Source organism: Malurus melanocephalus, unplaced genomic scaffold (assembly GCF_030028575.1).
Source record: "Malurus melanocephalus ecotype Western Australia unplaced genomic scaffold, MMel_1.1 scaffold_93, whole genome shotgun sequence".
Classification (NCBI taxonomy): domain Eukaryota; kingdom Metazoa; phylum Chordata; class Aves; order Passeriformes; family Maluridae; genus Malurus; species Malurus melanocephalus.
The window spans coordinates 1,557,486-1,575,000 of record NW_026623325.1 but is presented as its reverse complement, the minus strand read 5'-3'; the positions used below and the strand labels follow the sequence as shown (position 1 = coordinate 1,575,000).

At 43.0% G+C, this 17,515-nt stretch overlaps 1 protein-coding gene across 1 annotated transcript; it reads right to left on the bottom strand.

Annotated features, from left to right (window-relative positions):
• Positions 1 to 422: 422 nt before the first annotated feature.
• SAP18 (Sin3A associated protein 18) lies at positions 423 to 3,525 on the bottom strand. The gene is made up of 4 exons (XM_057368525.1): positions 3,405 to 3,525; positions 3,089 to 3,198; positions 1,498 to 1,620; positions 423 to 892 (listed from the first exon to the last, which is right to left on the bottom strand). The coding sequence occupies exons 1-4, from the start codon at positions 3,516 to 3,518 to the stop codon at positions 736 to 738; spliced, it is 504 nt and encodes a 167-aa protein (XP_057224508.1). The 5' UTR covers positions 3,519 to 3,525; the 3' UTR covers positions 423 to 735.
• Positions 3,526 to 17,515: the final 13,990 nt, after the last annotated feature.

Here is a 17,515-nt window from a genome sequence, read left to right as displayed (position 1 = left end):
CTGCTCTTGCCTTGCTCTGAGCATACAGGGGCTCAACGTGCAGAAACCAAGCACCTAGTCCTGCCTGGACCAGCTGGACACTCCCCATCAGCCAAGAACAGCTGGCCCCTGCTAGAAGACCAGAGGCASCCACACATCTCAACGTCTCCCCCTSCAGTGACATAGGCCAACAAGCACTGAGCTAAGTCCCCAGCACTGCTTTGCTGAGATGGATCACCAGTTCTTCATCCTGCTCAAGGAACCAGGCATCACCACACAGCAGTCTTCCATTTGGCCCATGGACAACTGAGATCCCTGAGCTACCCCCTCCTCCATTTTCAGATTCCAGAAGCTGACTGCTAAACACCCTCAACCTCAACACCCCTAGCTTGATTAATAAGCTCTAACACAGCAGCCTCAAACATTGATACATCACGAAGCGATCAAAAGATTAATAACATCAATTTTTATTTCAAACAATACAGAACACCTGTAATCCTCCTGGTCATATTTTAGGTAAGTCTTTAAAACACTGGATACATTAATTGACTATTCAAACTATAACAATCAGGGACAGGATGATGGTGCTGCTAATAGGGTTTCTTCTACACAAACGAGAAGGTTTAAGAATTAACTATTTTTTTCACGATGCTCAGCTTTGTTTTCAGTGCTTAGCAACAAAAGCAAAAAAAATAAGCCTGCTTTTGAACAGCAAGTAGGAGTAAACAGAATAGAATCATMCAAAGAAACAAAGGTTTAGTAAGGTCTCATACGGCTTGATGGGGGTGGGGCACGATTYGGAGGAGTAATTGCTATATCCAAGTAGTCTCCTATCTGGAATTTCTGAGACTGCAATGTCATGGAATCATCTGTGCCCTTMCGGCCCGACATGGTGCTGCCAATCTCCTTCACCCTGTGAGTAGCAGAGGAAAGGCAAGTCAGTTACAAGTGGCCAATCTCTCCAGATGTCCAAAACAGGAACTGCAAGGGYTCATAACCCCCTTGCCATACCATTCCCTGCACTGTACTTAGCATGTGACTATGCACACAAGACACGGTGGTACTTCTCTGCAGTAGTAGAGGGCAAGGGAGCCTTCTACCCTATTATGTTAAATAGTAGTGCGAACCTCTCACCCCTTCCATACAAAGCACAAGATTTCAGAGCAGGTTATATCCACTGGACTCTGACAAAGACTAGCTTATGCCATTTTGGAAGAGAAACACCTGCAGCAAGATCACTGCTGTAACTCAGATGTGAGACCCACCAGGAACAAAGCATTATCTCAAGCTGGAGGACCACGTTCCAGCTGGTTGCCAGTACTGCAAACAAAGCCTTCAAGCACACAGRTATTGTTTCGGGAACACATTAACAAGCACTACAAACAGTTTTAGTGGTCATTATAAATAACTTCAAAAGTGTGTGTGGGTTCTGAACTTTTAAATCAGTATTATTGGAGAATAATTTACTGCTCTGGTGCCCCAAGTATTCTATTAACTCAGAAAAGAGATGCCATTTACCTATAGCCAGGCCTCTTGAGATCTGTAAAAACAATTGCAAAGTTGAAGTGCGTGCCCTTCTTCCGTGCTTCTGGGTAAACTTCTTTCACTAAGCTGGTCAGCTCTTTCAGAGTTGCATCCATCCTAGATTAAGCAAACAAACCAAAGTGCTTCACAATCTCAAAGGAACAGTAAAAAACAAAAACAGCTACCCAAGATATTCAAGATGAAATCAACACATTGCTACAACTTAACCCTATGTTTCTTTGCCTTGGCATAATCTGTGTCCACACCCAAAGTTGTTACATTTCAGCTACATAGAAAGCCATTGATTCCAAAACCGCACATGCCAGACAATAAATTTTTTGATTGAACAATCAAGGGACRTGAAGTCACTCTAGTTATTGATTGTAATACCTGGGAGAATTCACCACTTACCACACATTGGAAGCGACATGCTCCAGTGCAAATGTGTCTGATTCATTGTGATATTCAGACAGATCTCACCTCTATATTTCAATATCTGTGTTTCCAGGTCTCTCTGAAGAGTTACCATTTAAAGAGCAGGAATCTATTTAATTTTTAATGCATTAAAGCATTCATACAAGGCACAGTGTATGAATTTCCTCACCTAAGCTAGCATCTGTATTACAACAGTTTATTATTAGAGAAAATATAAGAAAAGCAGRAAAAAAAGGGTTTTCCATTTCTGCCATAGCAGGCAGCACTCCTTTAYCCAGACTTCAACCAGAGCAAGCATAAAGCTCATGTCTGGAATTTCAAGAACAAAAGTACTCAATCATTGCAACTAAAGTGTCTCAAATTATACAGACTGTGCAACCAAGGAGCAGTGTATCRGCAGACAATGCCTGTTCAGACTTCTGCAAATGGCAAACACCAACAGCCTGGACAGAGTCCATAGATTACACTTCAGTAAATTAGAACTGCAAGCTTTGGTAGCCACAAAAATGGATTTATTCAACTGCACAACGTATGAGTTTCAACTCCAGCAAAGGTGATGAAGCCAAAGGAAGGTTTAAAAAGTAGCAATTCCTTTTCAAAGGCATTATTCAAAATACTACAAACAAAACCTAACGGTTTTGCCATGGAGACTGATGCAGTTCTCCAAAAGAAATCTGACAGTAATAAAAGGCAGCTCTCTGTTAAAGCACTGCTACCTGGCCACGCAAAAAGAACACTTATTACTCCATTCATAGGAAGGTCTGAGTTAAACCAACAAATCATTCACACAACAGTTCAAGCCTTCTGGGACAACTGTTTCTACTGGACAAACGGGATTCTTGGAACAAAATTAAAGGAGAACCTCTGTGCTGAATAGATGCGTTGTGATAACCATCGCCACAACACAGCCCACCAATTACATGCAGTAGTAACAGCACAATTAGCGACACTAAGTCTCAGGTCGCAGCAACGAGCGCTTAGCCAAAGTTGTGCTTCCAGAGATACCACCTCTCAGCTGCCCAGGCACAGCCAGAACCGCTCCACTCCAGCGGCGGCAAGAACTCCTCCACATCTCCTGCTCCCTCTGGCACCTGGCGCCCAGGCGAGGCCCCGCTCTGCCATCGCCAGGCAGAGCTGAGATGTCACTCACCAGGTGTAGATCTGCAGCTCGCTAGAGGGCACGTTGCCGCGGGAGAACTCGTCCATACGATGGTGGCGCCCATTGTTGGTGGTGAAAACGCGAAGCAGCAGTGGGCACGTCTGCGAGGCGGGGGTGAGAATTGGGACAGGGGTAAGAATCGGGATAGGGGTGAGGATCAGGATGAGGGGCCGTCTGCCACGCCCCCCCCCCCCAGGCCTGAGGCCCCACGTCGTCATCAAACGCTCCCCACTCCCCCCAACCTTCGCTGCCCGCCCTGGAGCGGCCGGAGAAGCGGCGCGACACCACCACCCCGCACTCCGGACACCTTCTCGCGGTCGATSGGCTTCTCCGGCTCTTTCTTGATCTCCTCCTGCGTCACCCGCGACTCCACCGCCATCTTGCCGCGCCGCTCCCGGCTGTCGCGCCGCTCACTGCCCATCTCGCGAGAGCTGAGCGGGGCGCGGCCCCGGCGGGGCTCCTCCCTCACGCCTGAGGCACCGCCCGCCCTCAGGGAGACGGGCTTGGACGGGAGGCTGAGGTACGGAAAGAGTGCGATCAGCCGCTCTAAGTAACAGCAGGGAGAAATAAATTAGCGGGAAAGCTATTTAGAGTCTAGTTTCCCTTGGTATTACATTTAGGGAAAGGTCAAATGCATACGCTTCCCATTTACGGGACAAGTGGAATCTTTTATTAGGTTAAATTTAAGTCTGTGATTGTGTCTTACAAAACAAGCGGGAATATATAGTGTCTATATAAGAATACAAAATGCGTGTTTCTGATGTGATAGCTTTTTTTAAATGTCGAGAGTTGCTCATTACTCAGAGCGGTGGGTAGAGAGGGGTTCAGTTGTTTCYACAGAATTTACAATTAAGTTATTTCCTCGGATGCTGGGAATTTATKTCTCATTTTGAGAGTAAAGCAAAGTTAAGTTTCTCTGTAAAATTATGCAGAAGYGTATGTGCTTGCAGGTGCAAAATAATCAAATATCAGCGAGTCAAATATTTGCTGTGCCTGGAAGCGAGGTCTGTAGAAGGCTGCCCAGTCCAAGTCCTTGCCCTAAGGAGGATCAGCAAGGGCTGCTTGCCCAGGGCCAAGACTGAGTAGAATCTGAGTATGCCCAAGGATGGAGATTTCTGGGCAACCTGCTCCAGTGCTCAGTTGCCTTTGCAGTTAAAAATAGAAAAACAACGAAAAAAAGTTCATTTCTTATGTCAGTTTGTGCCCTTTACCTCTGATTCTGTGGCTGGGCATCGCTGAGATGCCTGGCCGTCAGTCTTCACTTCTGCCTGTCAAGTATTTCCACACAGTGCACCCTTTCTCTGAACAATCCCAGCTCKCCCAGYCTGTCCTCAYGTGACACATTCTGCCACCCCTTAAYCATCCCATTAAGCCATATTTGATTCTACATTATTGCAGTGTGCCTGCCCTACTCACACAATTCTCTGTTGGTGCTTGCCACAGAGAACAGCAGGTGCCTCACTGGAGCTGTGTCTCAGGGTCCCCATTGTGCAATGTACTTCTCGCAGTCAGGGAGTTCAGGGTGCATTTGGGCTGCTGCCCCAAGTATAACTCTAGCACCAGCAGTGAGTACAATAAGTTCTGCACCATGAAAGAATCAGGTGCTTGTTAAGGTATTATAAGTGTTGAAGTACCTGTTCTCTAAGGGAGATGTGATGGTTTGATTTCAGTCTTGCGACCATTGTAGATGCATGTTTCAAAGGTATTATTTATTTCTTAAAATGGAAAAAATTATAAAGATATAAAAGGAGACAATTATTATAAAAATATATTCATATATGATGTTTCTATGTACATAATAAAGAAGAAAAAGGGTTATGAGTCCATACTAGAAAAAAAAAAAAAAGCTCTTGCAGTTCACTCTGAAAGGAATGAGAAGGGAGTGTCTTTACAAACAGACTGACTCTGGGGTGAGATAAGGCTGATATTGGGAGATAGAAAAAAACAATAGGAAGGATTTGCGTAGGAATTCTACTGATTGGCTTACCCCAGTCTATGTTAATAGACTACCTGAGCAGAGACACAGAGATGTATATTGAAAGGGGGCAATGCATGATAGAAAGGGGGGTTTCATCAGGCATTTCGGGGAGCCTGTAACTTTCAAGTACCTCAGACAATGGGGAAAGAGAGAGGGAACTGCGGCCGGGAAATTGGGATAAAAGGAGGCTGCATCCTCTATGAATTTGAGGGACCCCATGGGAAATGCCCATGACCTCTCCCTTTATTCATGAATAAAGTTGTGGGACTCCTCTGTCTCCTTTTTGGACATAAACCTCTGGTGCTTGTGGATTAATTTTCCTAACAACTCTAATATAACCAACAATATGTGGTTTAAAATGTTGATTTATGGCRCACCAAATACAAGATGAGAGAAGCAGCAACCTAGTAGAGTTCACCCTCATTTTTTGTTAACTTCCTTTTTTACTAGTCTGGATAGTGTTGTACAGTTTGTAATCTACATTAAGTTATAGCATATCATTATTCGTTACCATAGGAGATGACTCAGCCTTGCCACCATTTGCGGGATTTGATTTCCCAGGCAACAATACAGTTTATTACTCTGCTAAAATTAATTATATCTGCCATGATAATACACACTTTGGGCTCAGTGTGTAAACTACCATTTCTGAATTTCTAGGAATTTATGTCTAGAATCAGGTATTGTAAAGGAACAGCTGTGACAACTAAAGCACGATTCTGTTATGAATCTGGGTAGTTCCTTTTGCTAGAACTTGTGGAGYACTTTATTTATGTGAAAAATTACCCTAATAGGCCTGAGTTTTAGGTAAATTAAAGGATTAATTAATTTATTATGCATTAACTGTATCAAGACAATTTATTTTCAGTCTAAAATCTTAGATTCTTAYGTATTTGGAAGCGAAGGTTGAAAATTATTTGGAAATGAAAATGCAGTGATGTGACTGCAGARTGCAGGTTTTACTCGGGGTAGGGCTGTCTGGTTAAACAAGACAAAACACCATAAACTGAGTTCCCACAGGTTTAGGCTGAAGTCTTTCATGCACTRTAGTTGGTCCAACTGTTTGCTTTTGCCAAAGGAGGGGGATTTCACTCCCACTGCATGTCCTTAGTCACTTGAGGGTTTTTCCCTCCCTTCTGCCAGGCATGACTCTCCGTAGATGCTTCCAAAACTAAGTTCAGTTCCCCAATTTAACAGAAAACTGCCTAGTGGGGGTTCAGTTCTCCATCAATTAGTTTCATTTGGCACCTTCTAAACTGATTCCACGATTGCTAGATCTGATGCAAGGTGAGTGGTGGGAAGTGCATGCCCAGGAACAGCTGGGAGGTGGAGGGAGAAAATAGGAATGGAAGAGGGTATGTCCCTTCAGTGGCAGTGAGATGGCTGATTGCTTCACTCTCCCTTCGTATTTCCTTAAGTTTTGTGGGGCAAGAAGTCCCTCTGCTAGTTCAGAGACACTGTGTGCTGTGCAAAAAAATGTACACAGAAACACATATAGGGTATGCTGTAAGGAAAATGGAAGCTCCTCACAGAGGAAGTGAGGCAGAGTAAGACTGCATAGGGGCAAGTCTCCAGCCTTTGTTGTTGGTAAGGCCAAAAATATGACTCAAACGTTTTTCAGCTGTAAATGCCTGTAGAGCAGGAGACAAGTGGTTTGGAGGTGTGAATTGCCTCTTTGAGAATTGTTAAYACATATTCTTAAGGAAGTGATTATTTAAATAGCAAACTGAATTGTTTGTTGGGGCATTTAGGACAGGTATGAATGAGTTGGTGCCATTAGGATATGGGACTGAGCAAAGGTGCTACAGCCCTTCAGAGAAGGGCACTGTGGGTCAAGGAGCCCATTGGCCTATAAAACACCTGCTGTGATTAAGTTGCAACTGAAACGGAAAAACAAAAGGAGCAGTTGGTATGGGGTAACTTAAGACTTTCTAGGCGGACTGGAAAAATAGTAGCAAATAACAAATGTCCTTGGGAAGATACAGAAAGTTAGGGGACTGCTGAGCCTGGGATATCAACCATTGAGGCAAACCTCTAAGAAACTAGAAAAATGATAACATGATCAGAATAAGGAACTCCTAATATTTCAGACCCATGAGTGAATTGAATTTGAGTTCAAGGAAACTGAATTAGCCTCAGCAGCATACTGCTTCCAGGTCCCATTTTCCAGGACTTTTGGCTTATTGGCTGTTTCTGAGTTSTTTCTAACCACGGCCACATACAGCTCCTTAATTTTTCATGATTGTATGTGTGTCCCATAAAGCCTGTTTGATAGAGGACTCAGTCTTTATCCTTATTGTGGAAAGTTCAAGTACCTGTTCTGGCAACAGCCCAATCAACTTCCAAACACCTTTACAACAAACTGAGTGAGTTTCAATTGCAATCCAGCTTTTACTGGTGGAGGAAGAACACAGGTACAATTTCTTTGCAAAAACGATTGCTGGTACTTCCGACATTTTGTGTCATGGTGATGTCATGTGTAAGTATTCATGTTCAGAATGCTCTGTGTGCAGTAGATTTTACTACAGCATTTTAATTTCCTGTGTTTTGTTGGCGTGAATTTCAAGAAGCCAGTAATGCTACTAGGAAATGACACTGTTTTCATTTAAGCTTCAGTTTTTGTCCTCTGGTTTGAATTTAGATGATTTGGGCTCACAAAATGTACCATAACTCTTGGGCTTCAATGGTCCTGTTCAACCTCCCCGTGAGGCAGCAGGTGAACGAGTCAATGGAGGACAGACTGGCAGGGCCAGCAAGTAGAAAAGCACTCTGGGACTGGATGTGTAAAGCCTGCAGAGACCCCTGAGGCAGCATCCTGATTCATGAGTACCGAGACTTAGCTACTTGGGAGGAATCTGTACCTGTCTAGAAATTACATATATGTTTTTCTCTTCTTCTTTTTTTTTTTTTTTTTTTTTTTTTTTTTTTTTTTTTTTTTTTTTTTTTTTTTTTTTTTTTTTTTTTTTTTTTTTTAAAGTCATCAGAAGGACTAGAAAATGCCTTGAAGATGATTTACTGTTCTACAATATTGCAGAATTATTTAATTGTTAATGTGATGGTAGTGCCAGTCAGGCTGTGCAGCCTTGTGCTCCTCCAGGGACACAGGCAGCACACACAAGGCAGTCACTGCTCTGCTTTGTAAACAAGCTGCCTCGTACTTGCCAGTGTAAGAACTTGATTGAAGTTGAAAGTGGTTTGCTATGTTGCCAAATGTTATCATTCTGCCATTCTGCTGGAACTATTCCACATCAGTTGTTTCCTGGAAGAGTATCCTCAGGATGCTTATTTTCAGTTTCAGAAAAAATTGTTTGGAGAATAAAATTTTAGGCACATGAGCATTATCATTCATATTTGTTACTTTTGTTACTTTTGTTCATTTTAGATACCTACAGCAGTTTGTCAGAAACCTGCAGCATCCACATACTTTTGAGAAAGAAATAAAATTTGTCAGAGATGCTTTCTCCTGTGTTAGAAATGTTCTCACAAAGCAAATACACTTGACTGAAGTGTAATATTAAAAAACCCAAAACCCTGTGATTTATCTGAAATCATCTGAGACTAAGATTGGGCACCTGGGCATGCAAGGGATTTAGAAGGATGTCCACAGTGCTCCTGAGCTCTGCCACACACTCTGGACATGTGAGCTGGTAACAGTGGGGATCTATCTTGTTTTCCTTAGGGTGCTGCTTCTCACGGTGGGCAGCAAGAAAGGATGCAGGATGTGACCCTGCCTGCATCCCATGAGCAGTRTGAGGAGGGATCTGGAAAGCCACAGCACTTCAGGCCAATCCAGTGCAAAACTGCTCACAATCTAAACCAGCTGGAGAGTACAGGTTGTGTGAGAGAGAGCCAGCAAAAAAGTGTAATGACTACTTGATTTTCATCTGGAAGGGATCAGAGCAAACTGGAACTTGTGATTGTCAACAGAGAAAGACAGAGTTCAGYTTCAAGTAAAGAAAAAGTAACTCATGTCATGATAGGTCTGTCATATAGGGATATTTTCTTCTCCATACAAATATCCATGAAGGTGAGATGCTGAGGTGTACTAAATATTCTATTGATTTTTCCTGGTAGAGTYGTAGACTGGGTTACAAAATATAAAATTAAGGAAGAAATGTTGCCAGAATCTAAACCTGGATTTCATTAAAACATGTTGTTATTTCTCTATAAAATACATCTGCTACAATATTCCAGAAATTTTAGACACACAATAGGGTAATAAACTTCTTTATAACTTGGGAAATACTCTACCATAGATTGCTGATTTGCCCCCTACTGTTTGTCTGAAATTACCTCAGTACAAAAACATTCATACACTGTCAGGGAGGATTAAATGGGTTATCATTTCAATAAGTGGAAATTTTGTAAACTGTGTGTATGAGAAGTGTTTTATAGAGAGTACTACCAACACTGGAAGTTGGTCAGCCTATAATTCACTGCAGATAGTTAGGTCAGCAGCATGGGTCCCTGCCTGCACTTCCTGGGAGCCATATTTCCTGGGTTTCCTTCACTGGGGCAGCTCCACTACAGGAAGCAGTGGTGAGAAACCAAYTCAGTGTGAAGGTTACTTTAATCGCTGGTGCTTTCCCCAGTTGCAGATGCTGCTGCCACAYACTGAGTGAACCGATTTTCCCTGGGGACACAGAGGCTGCCTGACCTGCTGCCCTTGTGCTGGCTGCTCTGRTGGCAACAGCACTATCCTCCAAGTGCTCTGCAAGGCAAAGCCAGCATGTTCCATCACAACATCAGCAGCTGGAAGAGATGTCCTTAATATTGTCTTCCACGCTTCCTGTGCAGACAAATCCCTTCCCTGCCTGCTTCCTGGATTAATGTGATCCCATCCTTGAACACCACACCAAAGTCTGAGAAGGGGGCGAGTGTCTCCATCAGATAAATACATTCCTGTTCATGCTTTGGTGGGAACATTTCCATGAGTAAGTGTTAACAGATTAGGTTGATGGTTATTTCAGTTTTCCCCCAAATATTTGTTATTTTCCTTTCCCATGAAAGAATAATATTAAAATACTTTTTCTCCAGAAGAAGGAAACTCCAACTGAGTGTACCAACATACACATATTTTATATGCAGCATCCTGGCTATGCATCTCTTCAGCTTGCCGTACACTACCAGAAGTTTCCAGTCTGTGGCACACATTGCTCCTATTCAAAATAGTAAATGGATAAGGATGCATTCTGCATGCCGAGAACAGATATTTCTTCTCTCTTTTCTGCCCCAGTATGATGGATCTCAACACAAAAGATCTCCCATGTCTGTGGCATTTCACACTGATCCTGCAATGATGAGGGAACTGTTGACAAGTAAATCCTCTCTGGGCAGCCCCAGTAAGAGGTGTGCTTTGTCTGACTTAATTCTGGGATTCACAGAGCCCTGCAGAAGGTTTATGAGAGCTGTATGTATCCTTCAGAAGAAAGGATGATGTTGTGTAAGCCATCACGTGTCCTACCTCCAGAAACATCGTCATAAACAGCAAAACTTTTCTCCAGAATAAGTAGTTCCATGTGGCAGACCTTGTCAAGCACAAAGCAAAACCTCAGCACCCTGAGAGAGCTCAGCTGCCTTGCAGAAATACCTTTTGTGTYTCAACAAGAAGGTCAGRAAACACAATTYTTTTYYYCYTTTKGKTTYCYTTKSKGKTTWWTTTTTTTCCGAGTGGCCACTTACTTACTTAATGAAAATGTTTTGGCTGTAATAAATTACCCACAATGTTTTGATTAATTCAATAAAAAACCAAATTCTTTTCTGAATGCTATGCGATAYCAACTAACTCTAACAATCTTTTTTAAGAAAGGAAATGCCCATCACTGGGAGTTTACAATATGTGATGATTGAGTCCAGAATAAATTCTGACAGATTGGTTACCATAAGCTCCTCAGAGACACAGTACTCAGTGGAAACACTGAAATAATCCTAATGGTAGTGGCAGGAATAGTGCCAGTAAAACAGAATGTGCTGTGGGCATAATGCGAGGCAAAACCACTTTGGCTCCCGCACACAGTTCCTAAAAACTTGTGCACACCTATTCCTTGGACCAAGAAAAGATAATCTCTCTATGTACCACTGGCAGATTATTAGCTGTATTATATTCCATTTTGCACATGGCAGAAGGTGCTGTGGAAATTGCAAATGTAGGAAGTCTTGCTGCATAGCAATGAAGGCCCATCGGGATCGTAGATGAGTGATAATAAGGGTATGGGAAGAAGTGCACTCATTGCCCAGGGTGCTGGCAGAAACAAATCACTGCTTTTACATTGCTTGCTGTTCCTACCCCATCAGCTTTCTTGGTAGAATTGGTCATGGTGAGTTCTCTCTATTGCCATAGGGTTTTTGCAATGAAACAGTTTAACAAAGGCTTCATACCTAAAGAGTTTATAAAAATCCCTCTGCTCTTGTCTCGACTGGCTGAGGAAGGGTTCACACAAGCAGCTGTGCTAGCACATCAGTGGGCCAGATGGTGATTAAAGACATCCTTCTTGCAGTGGTTCAGTTGGAGTCAGAAGATGCCTTCTGTCCAAACCTGGTGCTTCCAAATGATGGGCTGTATGATGTGACAGTTATATGACAGCRTGACAGACTGTGATATTTCATATTGCTGTGAGCACAAGTTGTACAATAAAGTGCAGCAGTCAAAAAAATAAATAAGTGTCTTATAGACTTGCTGGGGGGAAATTCTTGTAAATGAACAAGGAGGAGGACAGAAGCTATTTAAAAGGAAGTGAATAGGAAAAAAAAATTTGGTTGACCCTTCTTCACAGTTAGTTTTATGTTTTCTTACCCCTGTTACAAAGCTAAGAATAATTCAGAATAATTTCTATAAAACTTCAGGGCATGGAAGAGCAGGAGAAATGGCACTTTTATACCCCTTAGATTACATTTGTTCAATGTGAAGCAAGATAAAATAAGCTATTTCATTGGGCTTAAGGAATGTAAAGGCATAATAATTGCCAGCTGATACACCAATTTAATGCARGTGTTCAAAGTTTTAAAAGATAAAGTGATAATGATTCAAAGTTACCTTTAAAAAGAGATCTCAAATTTTTCAAACAACCAAATACTAGAAAGAGACTCCATTATATGGAATGAATTGAAATGCTCAAGTCCAAAAAGTACAAGAATTCTGTCCCCAGAGATATGGACAGATTCCCTGCCTGTTAGMGGTGAGCAATTACTAAGCACAAAGKTTTGAAAATTTCTAAGTGAAATATTAAGAACACAGGGCACAGTCATTGCTGAATTCTAAGCCACAGATTCTCCAGTATGGACTAGATCTTAAAATGTTGTTGAAGTTCAGCAGTCTGGCTGCTGAGAGCTTCTTTCAGTCTYGGGTCTGGCTTCACCCAGAAAGATATGGAGTTGCTGCTCGAACATGCTTCAGTCACTTGGAATGAGATTCAGAAAGAATTTTCGCCATGACCAAAGATGAAATGATACACTATAGAATTTATTAATTGGTTTCTGATTAGAAACCATGAAGACTAGTCAGAATGAGAGATTCATGAGTGTCTGTCCATCTTGGGCTGTAAACGAAGTGGGAAGATTTCTGTATTTGTGCAACATGGCTGTAGTTTTTCTTTGAACTGTGGCCAGTAGATGCAAATGATTTGGCCTATGGAGGCATTTCATGTTTTACCTTATATTTTTAGATGACAGATGAAATTTTTGGTCAGTCATGGAGAAGTTCTAATTGCATTTGCACTCAGGGATGCCTGGATTTTGGTGAATGCTTTTTCATCCCACATTCTTTGAGCCTCATTTCTTAGGTTGGTAATTTTTGGTGGTGTCAGTGGTGAAAGGCTGACAAGAATGGGYTGTGCATCTGCTCCTGGGAGCTCTAAAGCTCATCCTCCTCCTGCTCTCTTGAAGGATGTGAGTTATACAGCTCTGTTAGCTCTGTACACATGCTGACAGCTGAACTGCAGGAGATCTTACAGTTTATTCAGGATGCCTGAATGGGTCTTGGCTTCTTGCTGGGACATCACTCCCATGATCGCAGCCACCAGGATTGTGAGTGGCTTTGTCAGTGGCTGGCTGACAGAGATAATAGATGGGAAAAGGTACTTGAAAGCAGTTGGTCTTTGGCAAGATTGAAAAACATCAGGTGCAAGTGTTATTGGCCCTTACCTGTGTGTCACTGATGGARCAAGGCTGCAGGGGCATTGCTGAAATGTGGGAATTATACTTCGTGCACGCCATTTCCTGGCCCAGTCAGGACCAAAGCCAAAACTATGACAACAAGCAATGCAGTCTTTTGCTAATGTCATAGCTTATAAAAGACTCCCAGAAAAAAAATTAATCCTCTTTCCTGACTGTAACAATGCATACCTAATCCCAAATCACCTTTTCTTTGACTGACAAATTATAACAAGCCCTCTGACTTCCAGGGGAGGAGTGTGCCAGGCTCGCTGTTTGATGAATATATGAAAACCTTCACTCACTGGAGCACTGTAGCAGAAGAGGAATGAGACAGGCACAGTGCAGGCAGGGTGTCCTTGCACAGGGAATGTGGACATGACAGATCCCCAGGGAGCTTGAGTYGAGGCATTCGCCTGTCCTGCCACACCAGCACCGCCATAGGGAACAAACTGGGACATTAAACTCCTCTCACTGAATAGCTGATTCAGCTCCTGCACTGTCCTCATGCAAGGAAATAACACATTTCTCCCCTGAAGTTATTTTGTATTTCCATGGAGGATTCTTAAAATATCCACAACAAAAGTGCAAAGGAAAAACTGCTGGAATTTGGCCCTGCTGAGGGTAAGGTAACAATGCGAAGGATATGAGGCAAGGTACCATTTMATGGTGCTTTACAAGCACTTGTAATTTACATTTCATCACTTTCAAAGCCTCTGCTGGTAATATTTCCTTCTAAGAATAGAGCTTAAAGGTATCTTAAGAATTCTAGTTAGTGTGCAGTTAATAGGGTAACACTTTGTTCTGCATAGAAAGATCTGCTTGTTTTGAGCAGTAACAGTATTTTACATGTAAAAAAGGGGGAATGGGGAATGTTTTATTGCCAGCACTTTTCCTTACACGGGGATGAATCACTCACATTCTTGGCAACCAAGTTCAAATTCACAAGAATGCTCAGTTTGATCAACCTCCTTCAAAACACTAAGCTCAAAGTAAAGAGGAAGAAAGAGAGAAAGAAACTTGGATGGACTTGAATGTGGAAGACATTACAAGATGGACATCCAAGCAGGAAGACAATAAATCTGATGTATAAATTGTTTCACCCAAAGCAAGTCACTAACTTTCTGTTACAGGAGGGTCCAGTCTAAATTAAGAGAGTACTGGAAGGGAAAAATAGAGCAAGGAGGAAAGGAGCCAGAGCAGAGAAAGAAAACCCCTGCCAATCTGGCAGACRTGGCGGATGTTGTGTCAAATATGAATTTATTTGCTAACAAAACAAAATGAATTTTCACAAAAAATTACCACCCTTCYCTTCAGAGTGGAAGATTGTGCTGAGAAACAAAATATGAGAATACAGTTAATTTAGGTGAGAGGAGAGTGCCTAAGAGCAGTCTGTGATTTCACACAGCAAAGGCTGAGGGTCATGGGGGACCTTCTTTGGCAGCAGTGCAGGGTGAACTAGGCCATGCCCTGGTTGCTCCTCTCCACCTGTGCAATGGTCCCCACTGAGGAAGGGAAGGCACGGAAAATGGTCCCTTTTAGTTTTATTCTAATGCATTCTTTTTCAGCTGGATTGGTTGCCTGGGCTGGTTCACAAAGCAGCCACCCAGGGCACTGCACAATATACCCAAGTGTCAGTGGAGGAGATGACAAGGGTAAGGGGACACGGCAGAGGGAGAATGAAGAAGCTGGACAGGCTGCTACAGTGCCATCTCATTTGTGATTTTCAATACAGCAATGGTCGGGATGTTTGGCCCTGCTGCACCCTTCTGCTCAGAAACAGTAAAGTCCCAGCTTCAATGAGAACAGCAAAATTGCTTGTCAGCTGAAGTAAAAACAACCCAAGAARAACCCAAAACATTATTTAGTGTGGAATTTCCCTTTTTCTAGGTCATCCTGTGGTCATGCAAACAGCTRTGTCAGTATAAAAGCATGGTGAGGAAGTGGTAGAAGACAAGGTAAGTACTGCTCCCCAGTACCTTTAGATTTCCCCCTGCTCTTCATTCCAGTGCCTGGCACCCCTCACCTGCAATACACGTGGGAGCTGCAGCACCTCCAAATGATTAAGATAAGTGTGAGTGTGTCACATCCTGCAGCCAGTATAGGGCTGCTGTGCTTCTGTCCATGGCATCCTACCRAAATATATTTGGTACTTAGTGAGCCTAATATTGGGGGGAGAAACAATAATTGGGGAAGAATCAGAAGGTCAAGGCCTAGGAGGGCTGGGCCAGGCCATGTAGGATAAGTGCAAATCAAAGGAGGATCCAAGATACTGCAGAAGTGTTGGTGTCTAATGACCTCAGCATCACACAATTGCTGTTTGTGTGTCCTTGGGATCCCAGTTTCCATGTGCTTCTCAATTCCATCATGCTCTGCAGTGCTCATGCACTGAATCAGTACTCTCTAATTCTGTAAGCAGATATGCTCCTTATATGTAGTAACTCCCACACTTTTGGGGCACTGAATGTACTGTGTAGTCACCGCGCAACAACATCCCATTCATAGAATAAGATCAGTGCTTCCTGGTCTGATTTCCTGTACRCAGATTGTACAATAGGTCAGCACAGGTCCTGGGGATATGTCCAGGTTTTCRACATGTGTAGACTTCCTATCCAAGCTGCAGTACTGACAATCTTCAAACATCTGTGCTGGCAAATTTTCTGGGCAGAWAAAGAAAATATCTAACAAATCTGGATAGAGGGTAGCCCCAAGTCAGAGCCTGAACACATCATGAAACAGTGGACCAAGCTCTYGAAGAGAAATGTGGAATCTTTGCACTGGAGTTTTTAAGACTAGACAAGTATCTGCCATAGTGAAGAATGACAGCCTAAACAASATCCTTCMCAGCTTCATTTCCTGTAAGGAAGGACTAGTTTGACTCTCTGCAGCAAGGAGAATGGCAAGCACGATCTGTTCTCTGCTCTGCAACTTGCTCTCTCCTTCTCCAGCCTCTTGCTGGAATCAATGTGAAACCCAGGGCACATGCTCAGGCTGGTCACTGTGAAAAGGGAGATTTGTATGCAATGAGTCTGTGTGTTCATGCATGAGAGAAACCGTGGCAGCAATGGTGCTCCCTCATAGTAATGCAGAGCAAGACGGAAATAGGATGAAGGTTTTTTCAGGATTAAAATAAGCAGAAAAAAAAGCCAGTTGTTGTTTTGGGGAAGAGGAAAGCAGTTGATGTGAAAATGTTTCACCGACTTGGCAAAAATGCCAAGTTGGCCCYGCCTGCAGCATACATGGACTTCAAAGGGCTTATCTTGAATAAGAATTGAGGGAGCCAGATCACTGTTTCYTACATGTATTCAACAATATGCAAGGCTGTATCCCAAGGGTGTGTTTTCCTTTTGATGCCAGACAATTTGCCAACACCTCTGCCTGCAGGTTTGTGGGATCAGTCTTAATTTAGCTGCATAGAACCAATGGSAGCTCAGTTCTGACCCAGCACTGGGGAAGAGTGGTTCACACTCTCACAAGTGGTCACTTCGGGAGCACTGGTGAGGCCCCTGCTCCAGCGGTGAGCCAGTACTCAGGAGGGGTGTGTGATTCTTAAACAGGATGCAGGCTGAATAACCCTCCATTCCTGAAGAGGGTGGTCCTCGAAGGTCAGGGCTGCCTTCAATGGTGGGGCAGTGTGACAGGAAACTGTCTCAGAGGGTGCTTTCATAATGCTCGGACTGTGAATAAATTCAGCCTGTTGTACTCTGGATTCCCAAGTGTTACTCATAAAAAATGTGAATAAGGAGAATAAGGTTAGGAAAAAAACAATTCTCCAGCTAAACTTCCATTACAGTCCTCCTCCCCCCACCCTTTGTCTGATTTCAGACAAAGGCTTTGCATCCAGTGTACGAKTTCTTTGTTGCCTGGAAGGAACATATGGATTGAAGGTAATACAAACCTGGAAGAGCTCAGCTCACAGAGTAACAGAATACCAGGGGCTGGAAGGGGCCTCTTGATGTGATTTAGTGCAAACCTGTACTCAAACAGGGTCACCKGCAGCAGGTTGCTCAGGACCATGTCCAKTCAGATTTTGCAAATCCCCACTTATGGAGGCTCCCCAGCCTCTCTGGACAACTGAACAGGCAGGCAATGACCAGAGACCTGACGTCAGTACAGATAATTTTGACACTTTTCACCTTTATGATAAATTATTGAAGTACAACCTGAATAAATGTACTTGATATTCAAGTACATTCATTGACTTTGGTTCTGGTGAGACTGAGTATAAAATTATGTGGATCAAGGCTGATCCATACTTAACCCTGTTGCATAATTCTGGGGAAAAGACAGTC